The sequence below is a fragment of the Amia ocellicauda genome, chromosome 8, assembly GCF_036373705.1.
Source record: "Amia ocellicauda isolate fAmiCal2 chromosome 8, fAmiCal2.hap1, whole genome shotgun sequence".
NCBI lineage: Eukaryota > Metazoa > Chordata > Actinopteri > Amiiformes > Amiidae > Amia > Amia ocellicauda.
This window is the reverse complement of record NC_089857.1, coordinates 17,126,694-17,154,398: the sequence shown is the minus strand read 5'-3', so window position 1 is coordinate 17,154,398 and position 27,705 is coordinate 17,126,694. Positions and strand designations below refer to the sequence as shown.

General features: G+C 36.2%; 1 protein-coding gene across 1 annotated transcript in view; it reads right to left on the bottom strand.

Moving 5' to 3' along the window:
* grid2 (glutamate receptor, ionotropic, delta 2) overlaps positions 1 to 27,705 on the bottom strand; it is a 219,984-nt gene that overhangs the window by 108,380 nt on the left and 83,899 nt on the right. The window contains exons 8-10 of the mRNA XM_066711696.1: positions 23,688 to 23,789; positions 16,285 to 16,482; positions 8,033 to 8,345 (exon numbers count right to left, since the gene is read on the bottom strand). Coding sequence (XP_066567793.1) covers positions 8,033 to 8,345; positions 16,285 to 16,482; positions 23,688 to 23,789 — 613 coding nt within the window. The remainder of the gene's footprint in view (positions 1 to 8,032; positions 8,346 to 16,284; positions 16,483 to 23,687; positions 23,790 to 27,705) is intronic.

Sequence of the window (27,705 nt, the reverse complement as noted above, 5' to 3'; positions counted from 1 at the left end):
GATATGTTTCCTTTACATACCCAGGCTTGCTGCATCAGTTTAATAATAAGTTTCAAGGCAGCCTTACTGTCATTTTCTCTTCCTTGCCATCTGCACCCAGTGAAGCACAGATCCATTAATTCATCTGTGCCAGGCAGCTATCTATCACCTGCTGCTGTAAAAAAGGCTTCCAAGATGTTATGGAAAACACAGTCTCATACATAAAATGTTTTTTTCCCCCCTTTCCTCTCTAATAGATTGGACTGCTGTGTATTTACTGAACCCTAATATATGCAAACACTGAAGAGTATCTCCGTGGTCATACGATTATTAGACTGCCACTCCTACACAGAGCTAGAATTAAAATCCTGCCATGTCAAGTGTTTATCAACCAGACGAGCTGCTTCTGAATTACTGCACGCACAAACTGTACTTAGATAAATGAGATTAAATTTGATTAAAATGAGCAAATCACTGTTAGTAGTACTACTCCATTAAATTCAACTAGGGGAGAATGGCAAACATGTCTCTCCCATTATCTTTGTGTATAGTACAAATAAACAGATTTGTCATATATTATCAAATATACTTCACATAAATAGTATACAATGTATTATTGTTAGTCATGTTATTACGTGTAATATTAGTATTTGATATCTGTACGGCTTTCTTAAAAATCTCTCCATACATAAAATAAATAAATAATAATGTTTAGATTAAATTCCTAACCCTCAAAGTAACTCGCAGGTTTTTGATTATTCATCTGTCAAGGAAACATATTTGCTATCAGAAGAAAACACAGACTGACATTTTCATGTTTTACTTCTATTTCAAATTAATCACGTTTCTGCAGACATGCTGCGCATAGCAGTTAATATGAAGAAACACAAAGCCAGACCCAGAAGGGTTTTTTTATCTTTTCTTTAGTTTTTTTCTTAGAACTTTACACTTAATTATAACACAAAATCTGTCAGGTTTGTGTTATATGGCTCAGTGGTTTTCCATATACTTCTAAAGAATAGAAACATACTATTTTGTATGTATTTAATTAGTGTGACAAAGTTATGTTTAGGAAAGCTGACATTCAGATTAATTATTAATACTTTGCATTTTCAACCAAAAACATAATAACCTCTTTAGAGATTTTCAATAGATCAAACTTGTACAAGTCCTGTATTTATTATGCCATGATTGATATATATATATATATATATATATATATATATATATATATATATATATATATGCACACACACACAGATTATATATAATTTATAGCATTATGTACATCAAATTTCAATTCATATATAAATATAATCCTATATAATGACAGTAATCTCTTATTCTATTTAAATTGCTTTTATTTTGCATTCTTAGGACTCCTGCTGTCAATTCCATTAGGTACATTTAATCTGCTTTTAGACCAACTGTCAGGGCCTCATTATTTTGGGTAATTAATCTGCAGATCTATATTGCACTCTTGGCATTTTAAATGTTTTTCACAGACTTCACCCTTGGGAAAGGGAGATAATAAATAAATAATACAAAGAATTGTATTGTTTATTTCCTATTCTTTTTATGACCCAACTAATAATGACATGACATGACACTACACATCAAAAGATATTGCAACATTAAAAAGGTTTGTATTGGGTTTTGACGGCTTGACTGGCTCTCCAGAGTTTTGTAGTTAACTGTGGTTAAAAATTGTCTAGTGGTATTCTGAACTACAGACAGAAAGTTCAGACTGAAAATACATTAAAATATATGAATGGCCGAAAGCATGAATAAGCATTTGGATACCACATTGTGATGCTAATCGTTGTTAATAATAATACAGCCACACTTAAAATACACAAAAACATAAATAAATATGATTATAATATTCTCAGGGTCCTATTTTTATGACAGCATGACATTTAAATGGTAGTTATAGGGTATTAGCAACATAGCAGCAGATTGTGGAGTATGAAGTCACTGCTACATGACCAATAATTTACATTATTTTAACTGGCAATGTAGTGGGATTTTGAAGATGTGATCTGGAATGCATTTAATACCAGAGTAAGCAGTTGGCATAACATTTGTGGCAATCTCACATTTCCTCTTAAGCAATTTTGATCACAGCTCACAGGTGTGCATTAGCATTCCAAAATAACCTACTTTGACCATGTTATTTCAGAGTGTAATTAGGGTAGCAACCAATTGGAAACACAACATAATAAGCTAACATCAACAGCAAGTGCTGAGAAAACACGAACCAAAAGAAAAACGCAAAATTAAACATTAATTTTGTAGTTCCACATTCTACTGAGGCTATAATATGAATATATAAGTTTAAGAGCACTTGCGAGTAAATGGAAAAGGAACATGTGTAAACACACCAACACGCACACACTCACTATTATGTGGCCATATGGAAAATATTACTTAAATACAATTAAGAAAGGATGAATCCAAACAAGCTTTTGATTTATATGAAAATGCATTAACCTTCTTAAAAGAAAATTCAGCTTCGGATGTGTTTTCTGTCATTTAATTGGAATATCATCGCCCTTTCCCATCACAGCTGCACATATTTTAAGAAAAAATCAGGTCTTATGAGCACCCAATCAGAGGAATTCAACAAACATTACTAGAGCATTATGTTCTGCAAATGTTAATATCTCAAGACGCTGATGATGATGATTATCTTGTGATATTTTTTTCCATATGTCTTTTGAAAATGAATCAAAATACCTTGAATATCTATCTATCTATCTATCTATCTATCTATCTATCTATCTATCTATATATATATATTTCCCCATGTGACAGATCTTGTGCTTGTTCACTCTCTCTTTTATGCACCTGGAAGATGCAGGCCTTTAAGATGCTCCCAAATTAAATCCGAAGCTGTCCCAAACTTAAAATATGCAGCTCATTTATTCAGTAAATTATCCCTGGCTACATTGTATTACAGGCTGTAAACATCTGTGTTTATCTAGGTAAGACTGTTGATTAGTCTAAACAATTGTTGAGCTCAAATGCAAATAATTATGTAGTGTACAGCTGTATGAATTTGTGGAATGAAACCTCTTTCACAAAATCAGTCACCAAGAGTACACAACCACAACTACATGCCTCCTGGCTGCTTTTTGTACTTATGTCAAAGAGTTTTTTGTTTAGATTTTTGCCTGCCAGTGTATATAATATAAGATATAGTCAAAGCAAAGAATAAGACCTGACTGATACAGGACTCCTAAGGACAGAGAAGTCACTGCAGAAAGGAGTCTGTGATTTAATCTGATTCTACAGCAACCAACAGGTCATGAAAAGACAGAACACATAAGACATAAGTTCCGTAAGCAGAAGGAAGGTGCTGACACCAGCTTTTCCCACCGGGTCTTTAGCTAGAAAATCCACAGACTTGCCGTGTGTTGTTCTCTGTTTTGTGTGAGTTGTTTTCTGTGGAGCTTGAACACACCTCTGGGGAAATGGTAAACCATAATGATACTGATAAACCACCGGCTCTCGAGTAATGGTGCGAGGTCTTCAGCTTTATTACATCGGACCGCAACACCTAAGCGAAAGGGCTGCATTTGAAAGTTCGTTGAAGGTGCTGAGCTCCACACTTCTCCTGCTATCCTCATCACACCTCTAATAGGACAAATAAAACTAAGGAATATAAAATCTATCAAAAAAAAACTGGGGGTGTAGAGCTCATTCCTATTAGACGCCAAACCAGAGTTGCTAGGTTACCAGGCATAAATCCCTACAAGAGCCAGAGGCCTGAAATGTACCTGTCGTTAGACTCCATCTCCAGCAGTGAAAGCTTTTTGATTCATTTCCTAAAAACCTTCCATGGCAAAGAAGTTTACAGCACACAATCCCATGCACCATGCAAATCTTCTATCATCATCAACATCTGCATTGTCTGCAGTCAATACCAGCTTTCTGCTCCAGTTAATATGTCAGCTATAAACAATATCATTTTGCCATGCTAATCTCTTCATCCATGGCAGCAAACAATAAGAAGCACTTCACATTGTAATTCACTCATGATTGATCATTACCATAATTGCTCATTATCCGTGATTCAGTGCCGATGTACAAGATGAATCAACGAAGACTGAAATCATATTGTAAATGGATGGCGATGGCAGATCTAGTCGGAGAAAATATGTTGCCTTCTATCTTGTCTGAACATAAAATATGAGTGTGCACTTTAGAAATGATGAAAGACTTGTAATTGTAGATAGTTAAAATGTACCGATAACTTAAACATATTTAAAACAAACATTCAAAAGTGGTTAACAAGTGTCACCTACATATTTACTACTAGATGAAGTAGCAGGGTAATCTTAATGAAATAGAATGACTGATATTTTTTTTTCCTCAATAGAATATGAAAATGCCTCCATTCCACTGGAAAATGTTTCTGCACTGACTGAATGGATTTATGTGCAGGTGACTAGGGAGACCAGCATTTGCCTTCCAAAACGTCCCACTTTTATTAGATTTTAGGTCAGGTTGTGTGTTTATGGGCTTTCAGGTACATCAAACCCCTCACTAACAAGTTGTTTCTATAATGGTATTGCATGACACAAAAAAATAAAACAATTTCAGCCTTTACCAATTGCACAACTCAGATTTGACGATGTTCCCCACAAGTGCATAGGGCCAGCATACACTGATGGGGCCTTAATGCAAACCCCCTATGCACTTGTAGAGGAACTCAACGAATTCAGCACATAAGCAAAGGGTGCCCTTTCTACAAATTCAGGAAACCAGGAGGCTACAGCTGGGCTTCAGGGATTTATATCAACTAAATCAAATACATATCTGTGGTGTTGCAGTCCATAGGAGTGACGCATACTGATAAATGTCCTGAATAAATGTCTTCTAACTTGAACCACACCAGCTAGCACTTATTGGGCATTTCAATACAGTCAAATGGCACTTAGGTGGTGTTTTCTTCTGTCAACACCTGTGCATTCATCAGCCCATGGGGGTACCAAAACTAACACGATCAATAATCCAAGGTCACTATCTTGCCATTAACAGATCATTAATCACAATATGCTAGGCTACATCTGTTAAGTAGAATAAATCACGAAAAGCCCCCAAAATAATAGTATTTCGCATGAACAAACATGCTAACTGCAGCAGTGTGGGAGAAGATGCAGATGGCTTGAGAGGGCAGGTGCTTCTGAAGATGGTGTCTTTTCTTGAGTTTACACCGAGCTAATGCAGAGGCTTCTGCAGAAGGACGGATAACTATACCAACAAGCGGAAGTTTAGTTCGAAAAATGAATGCCGAGCTTTATTTAAACAGAAAAGTCTACTTTTGAAACGGAAACCTATCAGGAAAATACTTGAAGCAAAACAAGTATGAGGTACAATTATATTCAGCTGGGTGACAATGAGGGGAAAATTAAGCAGAAATTACTTTTTTAATTGCCCTGGATGGGACATTAAATATCACAGTGCAATATATGTCTCCTGGTGGCTGTATACACAAATGGTATATGTGAACACTGATTAAAACCCCAATATGGGTGGTTTGCTGGAGCGCTGCTGTGTTCGGATATAGGCTGCTCTGCTTCTGTGCTCTCCAGCCTGAGCCTATTCTAAGTGGGGGAGATATATAATTGATGACTCCTTCAGGCCAGATAGGCACATTACATATATATATGCATAAAGACATTTACTACAACCCCCTAATGGGAAATTTCCTCTTTAGCAGAAGCATAGCATGTCTGCCTCTAGAGCAGAGGGTCACTGGTTCAAGTTCCAGCTGGGGAAATAAATAATCAGCTAAAATGAATTATTTTCAACATGCTGCCAGTAACTAAACATTTACAACGCAGTCGCTGCTGCAACATTAGAAACATGAAAAGGGTGATCTGATTGTATTGTTCACACTTGGTTTACAATTCAAAACGTTTTGATACATTTTTGATAGTTTTCTTGACAAGTGAAACATAGCCAATAAAACATGTATTGAAAATATGTTGAGTCTTAAAGGATTTACTGTACAATAATATTAAAAGTACTTTGTAGGAAAACAAACCAAGAAAAAAAACTGGTGAAACATTCCACTCCCCCCACCAAACAAACAAAATACACAAATTAAAAGCATTTCAGTTTTGCTTGAATTATTTAAAATAAACTACAAGGTTCCCTACATAAATAAAATCACATGTAATATGTTACAATAAATACTTATAATAATCTAACAAAATAAGCAGTTACATATGACATTAACCTTCAGTTACCTGTCCAATGCATCCATTTAGATAACAAAGTCTGTAAATCTGTACATTTTATGGTCACAAATTAAAAATATTGCTGTACCATTTATATTGTAGAAGAACACATGAGTGGATATATTTAAAAAGCTGAGCTGTCTGAGGCTGTGAATGCATTTGTTTTATAAATCATGAACAGCCTTAAAAATGCTTACTGTGGAGCACTTGCTTACAGTCACTCCCACACAAGTAAAGTGGACTAAGCTCTTGTAGATGCTTATCTAATTCCACACCACATTCAATCTTCTGGACAATAATTGCTTAAAAGCTTAAGAACAAAAAAAATGGGGAGAAAAAAAAAACTTCAGCATGGTCTCTGGGGAGGGGTTAGTCAATAAGAAATACAGATTGCTGTGTATTCCCGCTTTTGGAAACTGTTAATGTGCAAATGCTGTCCTAAAGCAATGTAACATCTCTAACTTACGCCCGCTGTGGGACCAAAACAACAAACTAATTCAGAGAGCCGTGCGGAAGGCATGAGTCCAGAGCAAGCCCTCAGCCTTTCCACACCACCTCCAACGTGCTGTAATGACATTGCTGAAACGGTACAGGACACATCTTTGTGAAGAGTAACCCATATGCATAAAAGTGAGAAATAGGTTTTCTATATACATAACCGGAAAAACAAATTAATTCACGGGAGTAGGCATGAAATGTCCAATGGTCTCTAGCAATATTGCTGAAATAAGTCACAAGCCAGCCATTTCTGACAAGGTTACCCATACAGCTAAATCAAGGAAATACGTTTTCAGTATTAAAGGGGTTTATATTGCTGATGCTGTGTTCTTCTAAGGCTCAATTTTTATACATAAATGCATAATACATATTTTAAACTATTAACTATAAGGTCTTTTAAAATATGAAGAACTTCCCATGCAGTTTGTGTTTTTTTGAAAAACAGTGAGTTTGGACAGGGCTTGAATATGTTTTGTGTAAATTAAATTCTCTTGGTCCTTCTCTGGGACTGTTTATTTATTCTGGCTTGAAAACATTCTCATTAGGATTGCTGTTTGTAACAAGTGATTCCGTTTCCTTTTGGTTTTGGTTTGGCTTGGTATATCAAAGAGATAATGTATGCTGTTGATAAGGATGATCTACTCAAAATATCAAGAAAGATATCGCTGCTCTAGAGGCAGTTCAGAGGAGAGCAACCAGACTTATTCCAGGTCTGAAGGGAATGTCCTACTGAGAGACTGAGGAACTGAACCTTTTCACCCTGGAACAGAGGAGACTACATGGAGACTTGATTCAAGTCTTCAAAATCATGAAGGTCATCGACCACATCAAACCAGAGGAGCTTTTCCAGATCAGCAGGGACACACACACCCAGGGACACAAATGGAAATTGGGCTTCAAGGCATTCAAGACAGAAAATAGGAGACACTTCTTCACAGAGAGGCATCACAATCTGGAACAAACTCTCCAGCGATGTGGTTGAAGCTGAAAATTTGGGAACATTTAAAAATAGACTGGATAGGATCCTTGGATCAGTTAGTTATTAATGGACACCAAATGAGCATGAGGGGTCGAATGGCCTCCTCTCGATTGTACACTTTCTTCTAGCTAACACTGAGAAGTTGGTACCTAATATTGCAGACGGTATTTTTCTCATGTGTTGAACTGGACAGCTTGTAATGGAAAACAATACACTTATATATGCGGTTCTTATCATTCTTGGATTTCCAGTAGAGGTGATAAAAGCTTCCACATTCCCAGAGAGACTTGTGTGAAAGGTTGCTCAAGATTGCTGGGTGCCTTACCTTGCTGTACGAAGGAGCCGTAGACAAACCACATGGAGTTGTACAGAGTAGTGGAAGTCATCGAGCCCATCTGCAGGCGAGGAGGGTTGAGCCAGTTGAGCAGGTACACCAGTATTCCCACCAGCAGGACTGTGCCAGCAATGCATGCCCAAAGTGAGAGGTCAAAGGGCGCCAGACAGGCAAACATATCCACTGTCCTTTCAGCTTTCTTCAGCAGCACTCCCACAGAGTAGTCCATGTATCGCGTTGTGAAGTCCACCACACTCTCCCTGTCTGGGGTGATGGTTAATGCTGAAAGCCCCACATCAGCTCTCTAAAGAAGATCACAAAGGAGAAACAGGGCATGGGTTATTGTACAATGTTCTATCTGACTGATTATGACATAAAAACGCTGAGGATTTCTGAAGATTTGTGTTTTATGTTAGCAGCTGTACTTATTTATTTATGAATTCATGTTTTCAGGTGTGAACACTAAGAATGATAGCAAAAGGGTAGAGATCACGTCTCAGTGTTTCACATCTCACACTCAGTTCCTTCAGGGGCAGAAAATATCTTCCTGTGTTTGTACCAATCAAACTCTCAATTTATTCAGGTCTGTTTATTTAATGAACTGGAAAAAAATAGCACTGGTATCCATGGCCTCAAAACATATTATTGGTATTGTACCTTGAACCTTGTGCATCTATTAAATCTAATTCCTAATACCTATATATACGAAATTTAGCAAATCATTAGAATTATGTAATAAACAAAGTAAGTGAGTTGGAAGAAAGAAAAAAGCTGATGATCTTGCAGCCTTAAACACCTGAATGATAAGATAATTGATTTAGATGATTTGAAGCAGTTTGAAGCATCTTAATGGGGGGATGGAATTTACTGAATTGATTTAATTTAGTAGTACAATCATTTTACCTATGCCAAAAAAAACAAAAACAATCTTGCTTTAGTATTTTGTTTATATATATATATATATATATATATATATATATACACTCACCTAAAGGATTATTAGGAACACCATACTAATACTGTGTTTGACCCCCTTTCGCCTTCAGAACTGCCTTAATTCTACGTGGCATTGATTCAACAAGGTGCTGAAAGCATTCTTTAGAAATGTTGGCCCATATTGATAGGATAGCATCTTGCAATTGATGGAGATTTGTGGGATGCACATCCAGGGCACGAAGCTCCCGTTCCACCACATCCCAAAGATGCTATATTGGGTTGAGATCTGGTGACTGTGGGGGCCAGTTTAGTACAGTGAACTCATTGTCATGTTCAAGAAACCAATTTGAAATGATTCGACCTTTGTGACATGGTGCATTATCCTGCTGGAAGTAGCCATCAGAGGATGGGTACATGGTGGTCATAAAGGGATGGACATGGTCAGAAACAATGCTCAGGTAGGCCGTGGCATTTAAACAATGCCCAATTGGCACTAAGGGGCCTAAAGTGTGCCAAGAAAACATCCCCCACACCATTACACCACCACCACCAGCCTGCACAGTGGTAACAAGGCATGATGGATCCATGTTCTCATTCTGTTTACGCCAAATTCTGACTCTACCATCTGAATGTCTCAACAGAAATCGAGACTCATCAGACCAGGCAACATTTTTCCAGTCTTCAACTGTCCAATTTTGGTGAGCTTGTGCAAATTGTAGCCTCTTTTTCCTATTTGTAGTGGAGATGAGTGGTGCCCGGTGGGGTCTTCTGCTGTTGTAGCCCATCCGCCTCAAGGTTGTACGTATTGTGGCTTCACAAATGCTTTGCTGCATACCTCGGTTGTAACAAGTGGTTATTTCAGTCAAAGTTGCTCTTCTATCAGCTTGAATCAGTCGGCCCATTGTCCTCTGACCTCTAGCATCAACAAGGCATTTTCGCCCACAGGACTGCCGCATACTGGATGTTTTTCCCTTTTCACACCATTCTTTGTAAACCCTAGAAATGGTTGTGCGTGAAAATCCCAGTAACTGAGCAGATTGTGAAATACTCAGACCGGCCCGTCTGGCACCAACAACCATGCCACGCTCAAAATTGCTTAAATCACCTTTCTTTCCCATTCAGACATTCAGTTTGGAGTTCAGGAGATTGTCTTGACCAGGACCACACCCCTAAATGCATTGAAGCAACTGCCATGTGATTGGTTGGTTAGATAATTGCATTAATGAGAAATTGAACAGGTGTTCCTAATAATCCTTTAGGTGAGTGTATATATATATATATATATTATGAACTGTATTTAATGGATTATCTTACTTATAATAACTATAAACAGAATTAAAATATATTCAAATATACATTCTGATAGTCATGAAGAAAAAGCTCTCTATTGAGTTTAAATCCAGTAATAAGGCAAAAAGGGGAATTCACTTAATTGTCTTTCTAACCTAAAGTCTGGACCAATTTTCAGTCAGTGAAGTCAATCTCTGTGGAACCAAGAGATGATTAAAACACTTTACTCCACTGTGGCCTGATATTAGCGGTCTAACTTCAGAGACTTTTTTCTAAAAGGAGAACTGTTGGGGCAATTTGTGACTCTGATATTCTTTAAAATCACTTTAAGTTTAAGTACAGTGTATAACCAGAAAAGGCCATTAAAACCATTAGAGCCCACCATTTTAAAAATTCTATTACAACTCCAAGAACAATTTCAATTAATGTCACTGCATTCTTCCAGAAGGACCTACTCTTGTATAACAACTGGAGACAGCTTTATTTATTCTCTTTCATATTTAAAACCAATCAGTGAAATTAATCATCATGCACTAAGACAGGATAATTTACATTGCTCTAGTCTTCAACATCTGTATATTGGAGCCCTGGATTAATATACATGATAAAGTGATGCCAATTGTGTTCAATATTTCAGATGTGATTTAACTAGGTGACATTTTCAACACAACATTCATTACTCTCTGCCATTTGTGGATCCTATTTGCTCTTTATATCGATTCTGCACATTGTCTGGATGCGAATAATAATGAGTCTACTGTAATACCTACAGAGTTATGTATACATACTTTTTAAAATTACTTTATTTGACAAGAATCTGATAAATAACGGACATTGATCTCGGTCAATTTTAACTGTCCTAGTTCCACCCTGGGCAGCCCTGGAACTTTGAATGGAATGTATTCTATTTGCTGTGTTCTACTCAAAGTCATTTACATATATTAAGAACAGCTGTTAGCTTTCTGATGTTTCTGAAACTTTAAACCTAAATGCACACACAGCAAGTATAACTCTTATCAGATGAATTCCTAAAACTTTCTGGTTCTGTAGCTAATTCTGTAGCTAGATTTTTACCTCAGAACAACTAAATAATATCCATGACCAAAATTGTCACATATGAAAAAATAAAAAAATAAAAAAAACATAACTTCTTTATATACATCTATACACTCACCTAAAGGATTATTAGGAACACCATACTAATACTGTGTTTGACCCCCTTTCGCCTTCAGAACTGCCTTAATTCTATGTGGCATTGATTCAACAAGGTGCTGAAAGCATTCTTTAGAAATGTTGGCCCATATTGATAGGATAGCATCTTGCAGTTGATGGAGATTTGTGGGATGCACATCCAGGGCACGAAGCTCCCGTTCCATCACATCCCAAAGATGCTCTATTGGGTTGAGATCTGGTGACTGTGGGGGCCAGTTTAGTACAGTGAACTCATTGTCATGTTCAAGAAACCAATTTGAAATGATTCGACCTTTGTGACATGGTGCATTATCCTGCTGGAAGTAGCCATCAGAGGATGGGTACATGGTGGTCATAAAGGGATGGACATGGTCAGAAACAATGCTCAGGTAGGCCGTGGCATTTAAACGATGCCCAATTGGCACTAAGGGGCCTAAAGTGTGCCAAGAAAACATCCCCCACACCATTACACCACCACCACCAGCCTGCACAGTGGTAACAAGGCATGATGGATCCATGTTCTCATTCTGTTTATGCCAAATTCTGACTCTACCATCTGAATGTCTCAACAGAAATCGAGACTCATCAGACCAGGCAACATTTTTCCAGTCTTCAACTGTCCAATTTTGGTGAGCTTGTGCAAATTGTAGCCTCGTTTTCCTATTTGTAGTGGAGATGAGTGGTACCCGGTGGGGTCTTCTGCTGTTGTAGCCCATCCGCCTCAAGGTTGTACGTGTTGTGGCTTCACAGATGCTTTGCTGCATACCTTGGTTGTAACGAGTGGTCATTTCAGTCAAAGTTGCTCTTCTATCAGCTTGAATCAGTCGGCCCATTCTCCTCTGACCTCTAGCATCAACAAGGCATTTTCGCCCACAGGACTGCCGCATACTGGATGTTTTTCCCTTTTCACACCATTCTTTGTAAACCCTAGAAATGGTTGTGCGTGAAAATCCCAGTAACTGAGCAGATTGTGAAATACTCAGACCGGCCCGTCTGGCACCAACAACCATGCCACGCTCAAAATTGCTTAAATCACCTTTCTTTCCCATTCAGACATTCAGTTTGGAGTTCAGGAGATTGTCTTGACCAGGACCACACCCCTAAATGCATTGAAGCAACTGCCATGTGATTGGTTGGTTAGATAATTGCATTAATGAGAAATTGAACAGGTGTTCCTAATAATCCTTTAGGTGAGTGTATTGTCTCTAAACAAATAACTTAAGCAAATAAAACAGTGGGGAGACATTTAATACACAATTGTGTGAATTCACCACATATTGATAATTCTAATAGGAAGTGATCCTCTGTACTATAATCACCAGTTGCTTTTATACATGGTTTTACAATTCTACAAACAGATCATTGAAAAAAGTCTGTCCTGAAATATGAAATGTTTTGTTGCTTCACTTCACACTCAAGTCTTTCATTGGCATAAGTAGAATGGATGATAACCCCACAAACAATGTGACCAGCTGTTCAGCAAGTACATGACATACTCCTGACTCATTATTCTTTGAGGAATGGCTTCATTCACACGAATACATTTTTGTTCTCAAGAGCAAGTTCATTATTGTGCAAGAGCAATCTTTCAACATGCACAGAGCCGCTGAATTTAGAAGACAAAACCAGGGGGGTCAGACTAACTGAAAACACTAGCTGAAGACATTTCCACTTCTTAAACAGCTTCCTCTGAGCTCAGAGTGACACCTGAATACTTTGTGAATTCTCTGAAGGATACACTCAAACTGCTATTGCAAAAAAAGAGCGGCTTAATTACTCGTTTAATAGACTACATTTTGGAGGAATAACCAAATACTAGTGTACCTTTTCTTCCAATTTAATATGTCATTTGTTTTCTAAATTAAGGTTACATATAATGTATCTAACAACAGACTAAGGGAAGCTAATTACTTGGAATTAATTACTTATATTCAGAATACATTGAATCATATATTTTGAAAAATTGCTTCGGGAAAGTAAAAATGAATAGAAGAATATGTACGTAAATAATAGTTGAGAGTGAATGGAAGAAAAATATGTCACAGATGGTTTAATTCATCACATCTGAAACATAGTAGAAAATATTACAGTGATGAATTAATTCATGCCAAAACAAAGTAGCTGACCTTCCATAAAATGAATTTTAATGTTGTTTCATAATTAAAAAAATGCTTTTACACTTTATTTAACCAGCTGTGAAACAACACATACAAATGACTTGATTTGCTTCAGTAGAACCCACATTGATTTTTATAATTAAAACATATATTAACATACAACATCATTAAACAATAAATGCTTTGGCAAAGGCAATTTTCCACATTGATATAGGAAAGTTTTATGAAGGCCAGTTTTACTACTATTAATTGCAACCCAGATTAAAATAATTTCTTTGAATATTGTGTTGCTGCTGTTGAACGTCCAGAATGACTACAATTTGAAATAGATAATATGAACCATCCAGCAGTGGATCAACTGCATATCATCATCATCATCAGCTTATATCAATCCACATTGGATTTAGGCCTCCCTAAGATTTCTTCAAATGTATACATACATACATAAACACATAATATAATTACAATTAATTAAAAGCTTGTTCCTTACTGATTCTGTACTACTCCTTGTTATTTTCAGAATGAATGAGGACAACCTCCTACCTTTTTAGAAACAGAAACTCAAAATACCACCATAATTTTTAAATATTTGAAAGCTTTATGAGGGTTCTCCATCTTGGAAATTGCCTAGAAACTATATTGACTTTTAGTTATTAATGTTTATGTTCTGTATTTATGAAGGCTTTCAGTATTTAACCTTAAAGACCTTGAGAACATTTCCCTAAATTCCCCTTAAGAAAAAAAGGGTCTTTACCATAGTCTCAAAAAATCATTGCTGTGTTATGTTCTCCCTGGTGGAAATAAATAATAGATGGTGCTGTATACCTTGTAATAAATACTTATAATAATAATAATACTTATAATTAAATAATTGAAGAAAACTCAAACGTATACAATATTTTTCTCCTTTGCATCCTTTAAAATGACAAATCATACTAAGAACAAATTAAACTCATAATAAATAATCATCATAGATTATATATTTCTTTATAGTCTTTATTGATTTATGGAGGTACAATACTATTTAAATGTACAATTCTATTTAAATGTACTAGAGACAGAATTTTAGGTAGCGGGAACACTTGTGCATTTTCTTCAGATGGAATCTGCATTAAAGAAGAAGCAAAACAAGAAAGTGATGACAAATGCTGCTGGTGCCATGGAAACAATACTCAGTCAGTCAATGTGTGAAAGAAGTACTACACAGTGCTACTCCAAGACAAACTCAATCCCTCGAACACCAACAAAAATGGCACTGATTGCAAGAAATACTACAGACCTGTTCTGGGAAAGACTGATTACAACTTTCCTCAAATTGTCAAATAACATCACACGTCTCCAATTTATTTGATAAGTCTGGTAACTTTCTGAATGTCAGCCACTCAATGTACACGCAATTAGTATTTCACACATTCGAGAATGATTCACAAGCACGTTCTCCATAAATTACTCCACCCACTTTCTTTATGGAAAATTCTACACATCAGTCCATTAAAAAGCTCTATTAATATGTACCTGTCAACGGATGCTGTCATATAACAAGTGACAGACAGGATGTTGTGAAAACTGTTTGCTAAGGTTGTCAAAGCAGAAAGAGTTAAATCGGGAAATAGAAAACAAGGTGGAAGCAACTTCAGCTCAGCAGAAACCACAGGAAAAGCAAGAAATAAGAACATTGTATAAACAAATGAAATACATTACTCCTTTCATCTGTGTTTCTATCTACACATTCACAGACACTTGGGGTACTGCATTCTGATCTTTTGTTTAACTACTACAAAATGGAGCTGTCTATTTGGTTAATGAGACCAAGGAAATGAAATAAATAAATGCATTAGATGAGAATTGAACTAGATGGGATGGCTAGCCTATCCAGGGTCAGAAATACTTTGTTTGAGAAAGAGAGTTTTTTTCTTTTAGGTGGGGGCTTTTGCTTTTACCTATGCAAGATCAAAACAGAAGCTGCCAACTATAAATCGTAAGTACCTCTTTGTGTTCAATGATGACAGCTTATATATGAAGCAATAGACACATTGATAGGATGTGCATCATTGTGCACATGGTAACAGCTAAACGTTAGAAGAGCAATCTTAAGATATGGCACTTGCCATCAGAGGCAGGGTTCATAGGAGTGTACTCATGTGTGACAGTGTTTAGAGAATGTGCATTTTAATATCTTGAATGATGAAACTGAACCTCCCGGGTTAGACATGAAACCAAAACAAACCATTTCATCCTGGTGGTTCAAACAATTCACCTTCCTTATATGAAGGTGTTTTCAATTGAAAGCTTAAAAGTCATTTTAGCTACACTCCCATATCAATGCTTGAGGCATTAATTCTCAAGACCCATCACACAAAATCCCAGGTTTAGCTCTGCTGTGAAGATAGTGTGACTATATCACTCTCAAAAGGATGATTCTCTGCTATGTGATCATGGTTTATTACCAACGATCTCCAATATACTGTAGTAAGTCATAGCGAAGGAATCCTTGAAGCGACTCCAGACTCAACAGCCAGTTATACATTCATTGACAGTTACTTTTCCAATGTGAATTGAGTGAAGTTGTGGTTATCTCAGAACATTCAGAACTGTGTTAAGCCTCTTAAAATGGAAACAGCAGAAGGACACAGGCCTACATTTGCATTGCTAATATTTTGTAAATAACAATCAACAATTTTGTCATTTGTCATTTTTTACAGAACTCACCTTGAAGACCAGCTCTCCCATGAGGCCATTCCAAACCCCATCAGCTTGCGGACTTCCATACTTATGATCAGGTGCCACATAGATTTCATATTTGAATCCCAGGTAGTTTGACAAAGCGTCGAGAACATCAATGGAGAAGCCTTGGTACTTCTTTGGCTTTCCCAAGACATTTTCAGAAACCATCACAAAAGGCTCTTCCTATAAAGAAATTACACAAAAAATGAAGATAAGTCAGAGAATATCAGGACATTATATATTTATCATTCCACAGCAATTGAGGGATATACTTATAGCTTCATAATTGTTCCAGGCACTTTGTTTAAAAGAAAATGTGTTTGTTTGGGGACCATCAGGCTCCCTGGGCTTTAAATCACACCAAGCAGTGTCTGTTAAAATGTTTGCCTGCATATTTTTGCCTAACATAGTATGAATAATTACTTTGAATTCTGTATCCCTACAGCTCCCTCTGCCTTTATGAGAACTTCCTGCAAATGTGAAGAAGCAGGAGGAGGGGTAGCGCTGCAGCTGAAGGATTTTAAAACCCACCATTGGGTCCGGTGAGCGATACTCATAAATTACATTGCAGGGTCTCTGGAAGTTGTCAGTGCTTTTACATTAAGCATTGAGAATCCATTTCTGTTTTGACTTTAATCTGACATCTGTCATGTGCTATAACTGAAATGTGTCTTGCTGTGGGTTTTGAACCGGATCTTGACCAGGCCATTGATTTTATGTGATTAAATAAAGGGACTGATTGATTCATTAATCTATAATATATATATATATATATATATATATATATACACATTATCCAGGAGGGTATAAGGGTTCAAATTCATAAACCATAATGAGAACTGAATGGTAAGTTACTAAATCTATTATTATTATGGATAATTTTGCTGTGACATGTTTAAAAATCAGTGTTACCAGTGTGTCTGCTACTTTTGAGGAAAACATTTGTACGATGTTGACATAGCCTTCTACTGCTCTCTTTCTCTCAGAACGAGTTACATGTGGACATTCGTAACAGTTTGCCCTTTAAAATAAAGTCATACTTGAATTGAGCTGTTTTTACTTCGGTTGTTGCATTTATTTACAACTAACCTTTAATGTCGCATGAGAGAGAGAGCTGCATTTCTGAAATGCGATTAGTTTTGTCCAATCTGTTCAATGCCACCATTGGTTTCAAAATGGATGTAAGGTACCTCTGTTTCAAATGTTGAAAAGGCCAGCAGATTCCTTCAGCATAGGATTTAATTACACATATAGAGCTTCCTAACATCTTCAGATTTAAATTATTTTTGAAAAGTTTGAACACTCTAAAATTGATCCAGGATTATATCTGAGGATATACCATACATGTCAGTGGATAATCCAATTGATATTTTATCAAAAAACAAATGACCTTTGTTTATTTATAAAGAGAAAAATAAGTCTAAAATAATGCCATATGAAGTATCACAATTATATTTTTATAACTAGGAATCAGTAGTTACAGAATGTACACAATGATGTATACATTATCTGCAGGGACACACAGACCCAGGGACATAAATGGAAATTGGGCTTTCAAGACAGAAAATCTGGAACAAACTCTCCAGCGATGTGGTTGAAGTACAATTTGGGAACATTTTAAAATAGACTGGATAGGATCCTTGGATCACTTAGTTATTAATGGACTCCAAACGAGCACGATGGGTCGAATGGCCTCCTCTCGATTGAATTCTTTCATATGTTCTTATATATACAGAGAAAGAGAGAGAGAGAGAGATGGAGAGATGGAGAGACATTCCTGCTGACCAAACTATTGCATTTTTGTAGTGGCTTCATTCATAATTGTTATGGAATACAATGCAGTACAGTAAGCTGTAAATGACTAGAATTTATTTTTACATTTGCTTTAATAAATCCTTATTGATAACTGACCTGTTTCTTAGAACATGTCACACAGATTCATCATTGGCAGGGAGTGTGTTATTGACTTGGCTCAGTGTGCACATTAAGCTAGTGCCTTTTAATCCTTAGTGGTTCCTGTTGGTCAATAACCCATTAGTGTAGGGTTGGACATGAATGTAAAAATCAGATGTGGCTGCTGCGTTGCTATCCATCAGTTCCCTCACCCTGACAGTGACATCTCTTATTCATTTGGAACCGCTCACATTCTAAAACATATTTTTATGCTAGGCGTGCTATATGTAGATATTTCACTGTGCTCATGTGTTTCTACAGTTTAGGATTAGATACCAGTATCTGTGCTGCATCTAGCTTCCTTCAGACCCACATAAAAGAAAATGATGCTCAGCTGATGGCACTGGCCAATTGAGAAGCCTTTTTCTGTTGACTTGGCTGCATGTTTTGATTTCCTGTTATGCTGAAATGTGAAACTACTAACCAATGATTTTATGGATTTTGTAAGGAAACCACTACAGTTTGAAGTATCCCTTGATAGTTGTTTCATACAACTGTCACAGAGAATTGATTACTTACTAGTTATTTAGGCATGCCATCTGCATTTATCTGCATCTGCAATATATGTTTATACTACTAACATTAAGAAAATAATAATAATAATAATAATAATAATAATAATAATAATAATAATAATGATGCTATGTAGGTAGGCGAGGAATCAATTCATTTAGCACTCTCAAGTTCTGCTTTTCATTCCACCTGAGATCTTAAACACTTGGGCTAATCAAGCCTCTCATTTAATTATTTCCTTGATTAGCGTTTTTTTGTTTTTTTAAATCCAGCTCTTGAAAATGTAATTTGGCTGCATTCAAAAGGAGCATTGATCCTGTATCCTCAGCCCTCACTGAGGTGAGCTGTTGATGACCAGGTGTCTGCAATTGAACCAGTTGAGTCCCATACAGTGCCTGTTATGGGTTATGTTTGACAATGTAATTACCACCTATGTCTGTACACCATATTTTGTGATTGATTAAGAGTTCATTAGACAGAGTAAACATTTTTATAAACAATCTGAGGAAAGACTGTAAACAATTCTGTTTGTGCAATGTCTTGATAACATCACATTCAAAGCAGACCCAATAGTTACTTAAAAATACTTCAGTGAATGGCTCAATAAGTGAAAGTAATTAATAATTTAATTGGAGTCCTGAGGTCCTGGACGTGGGAACACTGCTCTAGTTAATGCAAAGATCCTATATAAAATATAAGTACATAGATCTGTAATCTTATAATTGGAGGTATACATGTAGGGATTTATCCTGTTTCCCCCACCTGAAGACAGAAATGCACATTTAACTGTATGTAGTTCAAATGCAATGCCTTCAGAAAACTGCTGGAAAGAGAAAATAAACTAGAGAAGCTGAATAGATTCACTGTTAAGTATATTTGTTTTAAAGAGGTTATTTGAAATCAGTATGCACAGATCTGTATATCAAACACAGACCAATTGATATAGATGTACCAGTATTTTATTTAAATTCTCTCAATACCATGCACAGTGTATTGTTTTATTTACAAACATGGACAATTTTATTTTATTCTATTTTAGCCTTTATATTTTACTTGTGAGAAAAAGAAAATCAATTTGTATTCTAAATGTGGATCATTTAGATTTTTCAGTATTAGATACATACAGGTTTTTTTATTTTCTCCCCTCAGCTTGTTTCTGAGCTGAGATGACTGTTCTCTTCTCTGTGGAGGCTAAGCACCATGGAATAAAGGAAAGTTTGATCTTCCTGTGCATTCTGTAACTATATACAGGTACCTTCACATCTGCAACTCTGCCAAAAATACAAAAGTGTATTGGAACAGAGAAATACCCCTGAAGGATTCCACTCTCGGATTTTAAAGATTTTCAGTCAGTCAATTTGCATGCATGCTGGTATACAAACATTTAAGCATGTAATCAAAAGTCAATACAAAACTGCTGGCAAAAGCAGTAGACCTTTTTTCAGACTGCTAGAGAAGCTATCTGCAAATACTTTGTTCATCGTCATGCATTTTTAAGGAAAAACACACAACTTCTATTTTACTTTCCCCATTAAATGAACGAATGCATAAATATATATTAATAACAATAATTCCGATCCCCTACATAACTCCTGGGTCACTGAAAAAGATATTCACTGGTGGCTAAAACTATAGTATCACATTAAATAGAAACCCCACACAATAGATTTTTTGTTAAACTTCTTTCTTTCGCTATAGATGCCCTATAACTTATTTGTAACAGTACTAAAGACAATTGAGACCAGAATCATAAAAAAGCCTGAACAAGCCAGTACCTAATAACCTGGGCAATCAGCCCCTGCTTCTTTTGAATAAAAAGCCTGAAAGGGAGTAGAATAAAACAGTATGAAAAGTGAGTTACCATGGCTCTAATAAAGGAGATCAAACAATGATTGTATATCAATAATAACCATAATTACCCTTCACAAGGCAGGGCATTCTAGGAGGGTAAATCAAATGTTAAGTGTCACACTGTGGGTTGAGTGCTGACCACAATCAAAAGACCAAACTGGTAAACAAACAAACAGAAGGGGCAAAAGAGAAAGCAACTAAAAGAAAACTGTCTGTAAATCCCAGGATAATCCTTTTCTAACTAGCTATCGACTTGCTGCTGATTTCAATTGCACCTCAGATCTCTCTATACAATTGACACATTTAGGAGACGTCTACAGTAATCTGTTACAATGGGCAGCGCTGCAGATCAAAAATGCTTTTTAAAGAATACCCAAAAATGGCTTATTATGAGCACTGTATGAGCTTTGTATTTCATATGCTATTTGCATTGTGGCAATGTTAAAAACTAATTAAATTATTCATTATTCAACAAAAACAGTTAATCCGGCAAGCATTGCTGCTAGACACATATCTGCTAAGAAGCCTTGTAGACCATCTGAAAAGGAACAGTGTTAATGGTTGCAAATACTGCAACTGAATACTGCGATATTTAATTTTGAAAGTTGGAGTTTCTGTTGTTCTGATCATTAAAAGGGAGCTTCAAATAGTGATATATTACCAGAAGCCTCATTCTCTTAGCGTTATTGTATCAGGAGTTGGGGTTGCGATACCGAGAGATGGATCACATGCCGCAGGTTAGACTAGAGGCTTTATGTCAAAGAGAGGGGTTGCAGTTTCCCTGTGGCAAAGAATAGACTGTATTGGACAATAGCGTTTCATTGGTTTTTATGTGATATATTTGTCAAAGGAAAAGGTTGTAGACAGCTGGAGAGTGATATAGTAAACACTCTGGGAGAGTGCATTATGACAGTATCTATGATTGTATGAATTAGCAGTTGTTTCTAAGTTGCTTCTTTAGTACCAAGTTACCAAACAAACACACATAAACAAATATATAAATGCATCTGTTACTGGTATCTGAATGGCCACTGGAATTTCTGGAATGAAGCCTTTGATGGAGATACTGTATGAAATGTAAGATATACAATGTAATGGTAGCAGGTGCAGCTGTCTGTATTTTAAACAAAGAGCAGTATTTTGTCATCCACACAGTATTGGTAACATATTCAAATAATTCAACCTTTCCCTTCATTGCTGAAGTCCCAGATGAAATAAAAACACTTGTATCAGTCTTATTTTAGCACTACACCGTTTTGAGCTGACAAAACACTGTCAACAGAGGAGTAAACAGTTAAACAGTTGATTATTTGGTCCTATGTGCCTCAGCTGTACACAAAAGGCAAACTTTCTAAGAGACAGACTGCTCTGAAAAAGCTGTGTATTCCCCAATGGGTTTTATCTCAAATAATCACACAAGCCTTATAAAAGAACGATAAGTAACGCAACAGTGGAGATGGCTAGCAAATTTTAATACTCGCTGCATTAAATGATGGAAATCTTTGGCATGAATTCTACAGAGGCCAGCAAATGCTGTAAAACTATTCCAGAGAGCCTGGGGAGTTTGAGGCCACTTGAAGGCTTATTTGAAGACAGACCCAAAACTTTGACAGGCTTCACCACCATACTGTTCTTTCTTCCTTGTCTCCCTTAACATATGTTTTTATTTGACGTTTTGTTGTCTTCCACAATACTGCTTGGCCTGAAACCAAAGGAACTGTTACTTTGTAAAAGTGAGTTTTTGAATTAGAGTTCAGCTAGAAATTCCAATTTTACACTAAGACACATCACTGCCCCAAAAAAAAGCTTTCAAAATGCAGTAAATCAATTTTCTAAGTTCCGCTGCTATGTAGTTTAAATGATACTCCTGTTGTGTTATTATCTACAATGCCTCAAGCGTAACTCAGTTCGGCAAAGTAGGAGACAAGCTCCAGCAGACCATATTATCCTCACAGAAACTGAATCTGCAATAAGTCATTGACACAGCTGCCTGTCCAGTTAATTATTTCCTGGGATGCAGTGTGTATGTGTGAATGAGCTTCTTGTTTTCCGTTTTCTTTTTTTTTTTTCGTCTGGGAAAGTGTGAATGTGAACTTGTTTCTAACTCATACAAAGATCGCTTTGACAGGAGTGAATAATAAAATAAAATCACAGTGCTAGTAAATGGTAACTTGGTCTTTTTTCTCCCACAAACTGCAATGTTTTTACACTATGTAAATGTACATATTTGAACCTTCATATAAGTATTTTATTTTTAAATATTATCAGGTTATTGTACTGAAATGCTGGCAACACCACACAGAATCCCATAATATGTGTGAAGTCTGCAAAAAGAGAAAGTCATCTAATTAACCTTTAAGAACCCAGTGTGACATATTTCATAAACCATTTAACAGGCTTAGCAAAAATATATTATCCCATTTCACCAGGCCTCTGTATGTGACATATATGTCAAGCTATGTCTCTAAGGGTTAACAGCATAACCATCCTGTTTTAGTTAAGTTCTATCCATGTTTGCCAACTAATTTGCCAACTAATATGGAGGGTTTCATGTCCGTGCTGAGATTGCATCAGTGAACTCGTGAGACACAATTCTTTGTCTGGTTCATATGGAATTATAAACCGAATTTACACTATGGACAGATTAAAATCCTTTGTCTGAAACAATGTTTTACAGAATAATACTTGTTTTAGATTAATGGTGGGAATTATTTCAAGTACAACTGTGCTCTGCCACAAAGTCATGATTGTGGAGGCAACCATCATATACACTCAGTCAGGCTTATGAAAACCTGTGCTATTTGACAGATGTAGATGATTGTTTCTACAATGCATCCCTCGAGCAAAACCTTTGTGTGCACTCTTTGTCAGCTGCAAGCCAAGACCATCATATCATCTTGACAGATATCAGTCTCCAAAAGCTCTTGGATGCACTGTTTATCTGCAATGGAATCTTAATTTCCTTTCTTAGTGACATTATCTTTTTGGAAGTTTTTCAAATTTTTCATTTGAATCTAACTTTCCATTTCAAACCGTCCCTCAGGATAAAAAGTTTTGTAGGTAGCTCTTACCAGCACTGTCACCACACGCAGAACCACACCACGCATATTGTTCTCCAGCTTCCTGTCTGTCAGAGTTCCATTCAGGCCATTAACTGGATCCCACGTCCCCAGCTAGAACAGAAACAAATAAACAGAAAACTCAATTTGACTGCATCAAATATACACCTAAACACTGGCCTCCAGTTTAAGTGGCCCAATGAATGAGTGAGTGAGTCATGCTGTCTGATGTTATTTACTGTGACCTGTGTAATGTGTATATGCAGAACATTGCATGATAGTGTTCGTAAAACTGACTAGGTTGTCTGGGATAAAGGCGTCTGCTAAACGAATTAATAATAATCATAAATAAAAGTCCTCAACCTATCTGCTGTGTAGAGAACCACTGGCACAGCATAGAAATAGAACAGAAATACATACTGTACATACTTAACAGGCAGTAAAAGATGCTACTTTTCTCTACTTTCTCAGAGTCTTCAGAGGCATTTTAATATATCCTGTGATACTGTCAGTAATGCGATTCAAGACCTTAAAAGATACCAAAATGTGTCTTGTTGTACTGAGCCTTGTAAGAACACAAATGCTGCAAATGATTCAGACTTCATTTGCTCTCTTGTTAACAGGGATGCTAAGTGCCCCGCAGCAACAAGCTTTCCACGTCTCAGACAGAAGTTTTGGAATTACAGTAAAGTAAAAAAGGCACTCACAAAGAAATTAATACAAAAAATGTTTATATGTGTAAGATTTAAATTACCCCATTCAGACCACATCAACATGTTCTTTAGTTTCACTAGCTTTAAGGATGAAGTATAGCAGTTGTACTTTAAACTAGAATTATGGAAAATACAGCACAGATTAAACTTGATGCTACTTGATTCTATGGCCACTAGGGATACTATTTCACATTCTAATGCTCTAACCCTTTTATGGATTATTTGTTTATGTATTTATTTTTGTATTGATTTATAGTGCTGAGCAAAACCTGCAAAATGATCAAATATTCAAAGTGATCTACCGCATGTCACAGTCAAGTCTAGTTTTCTTGATGGATATGAATATATTATAGAAAACTCCCACACTCATAATTCATTGACAACAAATCTAAAAAACCTAGGTGCATTCATGTTGGTATTTTACACACTTTGCAATCTATGTGCAACTTTGACTTTTGACTGGATTCTCGAGACAACAAGCAGTCGTGTATGGCAAGCCAAATTATCATTTAGAGATATCACATTTCAAGATATCTTCAAATATTTAAAAATATCTCTAAATCATTTAAAGGTATCTGTAAACCATTTAGAGATCTCCAAATAAGGTGCTTTTTAAAGATATCTCTAAATGATCTGCAGATATCTCTAAATGATTTGAAGATATCTTCACATGATTTAGAGAAATCTGCAAATCATTTAGAGATATCTTCAAATGACTTGCTATATTTTGGCTGAGATTATCGCTTCCTGTTTCCTCATTCCTCAGTTACATATAAATTAATTAACAAGTTAACAGGAATGTATAATCTTGGGCTACATACAGGAAGTGATTTGAAGATATCTCTAAACATACAGTAAGTCATTTGCTGATATCTCTAAATGATTTAAAGATATCTGCAAATAGAGATCTATAAATGTACTTTTAAATGAAATATCTTTACATGATTTGCAGAGATCTTTAAATGATTTAGAGATATCTCAAAATATTTGAAGATATGTTGAAATGAATTAAAGATATCTCTAAATGATAATTTGGCTTGCCATAGTCGTGTGGGGTTAAAAGGTGCACAAGCGCAAACTCAACAACAGGGATTGTGGAGCAGCTATAAAGCTTTATGTATTTATGCATGTGGGTGTTAGAATGCCTTATTGTTCTGTCTTTGTTACAGTGAGAATAACTGTCAAACATTAAGCATTTTCTCAACCTTGAACATGTAGGAAATTGATTTTTTTTGTTTGTTTGTTTGTTTGTTGATGTTTTCTCCCCTTGGATATCAAAGCATCTAAGGTGATTTACAGCATTAAAACATTCGCTATGCATTTTTCCCTACAGCATCTGAATGCAGCCAATAAATAGATGACTCCACATGCATCTGCTCAGTCAAGCATGGTCTAAGCATTGGTGAGGAAATTAGTCCATCAAAATTAGTTTTGATTTAGGCACTCCACCACAGACACTTTCATTAACCATTTTGACAGTAGCTATACATTATTCATTTTACTCCAGTGAGCCCTTAATATGCAATCATGTTGTTGTAAATGTGGCCTTGAAACGCAGGTTTCTCTCATTGTTTACTCGTGAGTGTGTATAAATCACATTGCAATGAGGGTCGCACTTGGGTTAGGATCCATTCCCCTCATATGTCAAACCATGCCGTCATTTAAAGAGCTGATCAGTGTACGTTTACGTTCCTTTCTGGATTTCGCTCTGTTGGTCTCCTTAATACGTGTCTGTAAGTCGGCTTTACTATCTGACAGATACATTCTGCTTAGACCGTTAATTGAAATGGGTGAAACCAGCAGTGGGCCTTAAAACTTTCTGCTCTGATCAAAAGTAATTTGTTGGAGACAGGACTGGACAATAACATACAACTAATCTGTGGCACCTTTTTAAAAATTATTGAGTTAACCCAGGTATCCCTCTATGATCCGTATGGCACATACAGTGTCTTTTGTCAGAATGACAGACGGGCTCACCAAGTGGAAAATGGTTCGGCTATGAGGTATATTTGATCTGGAAGGGTATGAACATATATTAGCCTCAGAGCCAGAATGACAACACGGTAAATTGAGAACAAAATATTCACTTTAATGTGTGGACATGGCTGAGGCAAATCATAATTTCTCAAAGATTTTGCTTTTTTCTGTTTTCTATTTTTAATCAGGTGATGTTCCTTTAATCATATTTTCAACCAATTCATTTTTATTAATTAAACTGGCAAAAAGCTGTTAATGACCAAACCATTTTCTTATTTTATTACTTTGATTAAGCCACTGATTCTATTTCTCCTATTTGTAATTAAAAGACAGGACTTAACCAATGAGATTTGAAAAAAAAATGCATGCACAGGAGATTTGTTGTTACCTAGTTATTTTGAAATAATGCCAGAGGGGCTTTTATTTTTCATGTTTTTATGTCACATTTTATAAGTGCCAGAGAAAAAACAAAAGAGGGATAGCAGATTCCAAAACTCATTTATAACCATTTGAAATGTATATGTGCGTGTTTTCTGTGTCATTAAGAAGCTTTTAATAAATGGAAGAAGAATGGTGCCTAATTTGATTGCAAAAAGGATATTCATACACATTTCCACATAGACACAAAATTAGCATAGCTCAATTAAAATGCAAGATTCTAAGTTCCTCATCAACTGCAGCTTCAAACAGCTTCACACAGCTTCAGGCTCATATAGAAACTTAATTATTTGTAGTCTGGGTTGTGTTTTAAGCTCTACACGAAGGTTATCAAAAGTTACAAGCAACATGAATAACAACATACCTTAGCTCTTGAAAGGGCAACCTTATTTCTAAACAGCAGTTGATAGACTTATCTCTAAAGTTAGCAGTAACAATTCATTTCCTGAAACTGAAATTACACGGAATGCCTGGTGCTTCAAATATGGAAGGACACAACATTATTACCATCAGGTAATTTCTCCTCTTTGCTCTGAATGTTTCTTTCCCCCCTTTTGTGGTATCACAATCTTCTCTTGACATTTTGCATTTCATTTTAAACACCATGCATTAAAACTTCCCAATCTCCTTTATCGTGGGACCACAACTTTTACATTTAATAAGAATTTGTGATCTATCAGAAAGCTTTTGTAGTTGCAGAAATGTTTTATGCTGCGGGCTTAGGTCTCCTGAGATTTTAAAGCTTGATGAGTCACAAAGAGGGCTTTCTTCCAAATCTGATGATAGCCTTCAAATCTGGAGACAGCAGAGAGCTGCTATGCTTTACCCCCTATAAATATTGTAATTATTGTAATGCTTCAAATACAGCTATTACCGGCAAAGTCACTGGCTATTTCAAATTG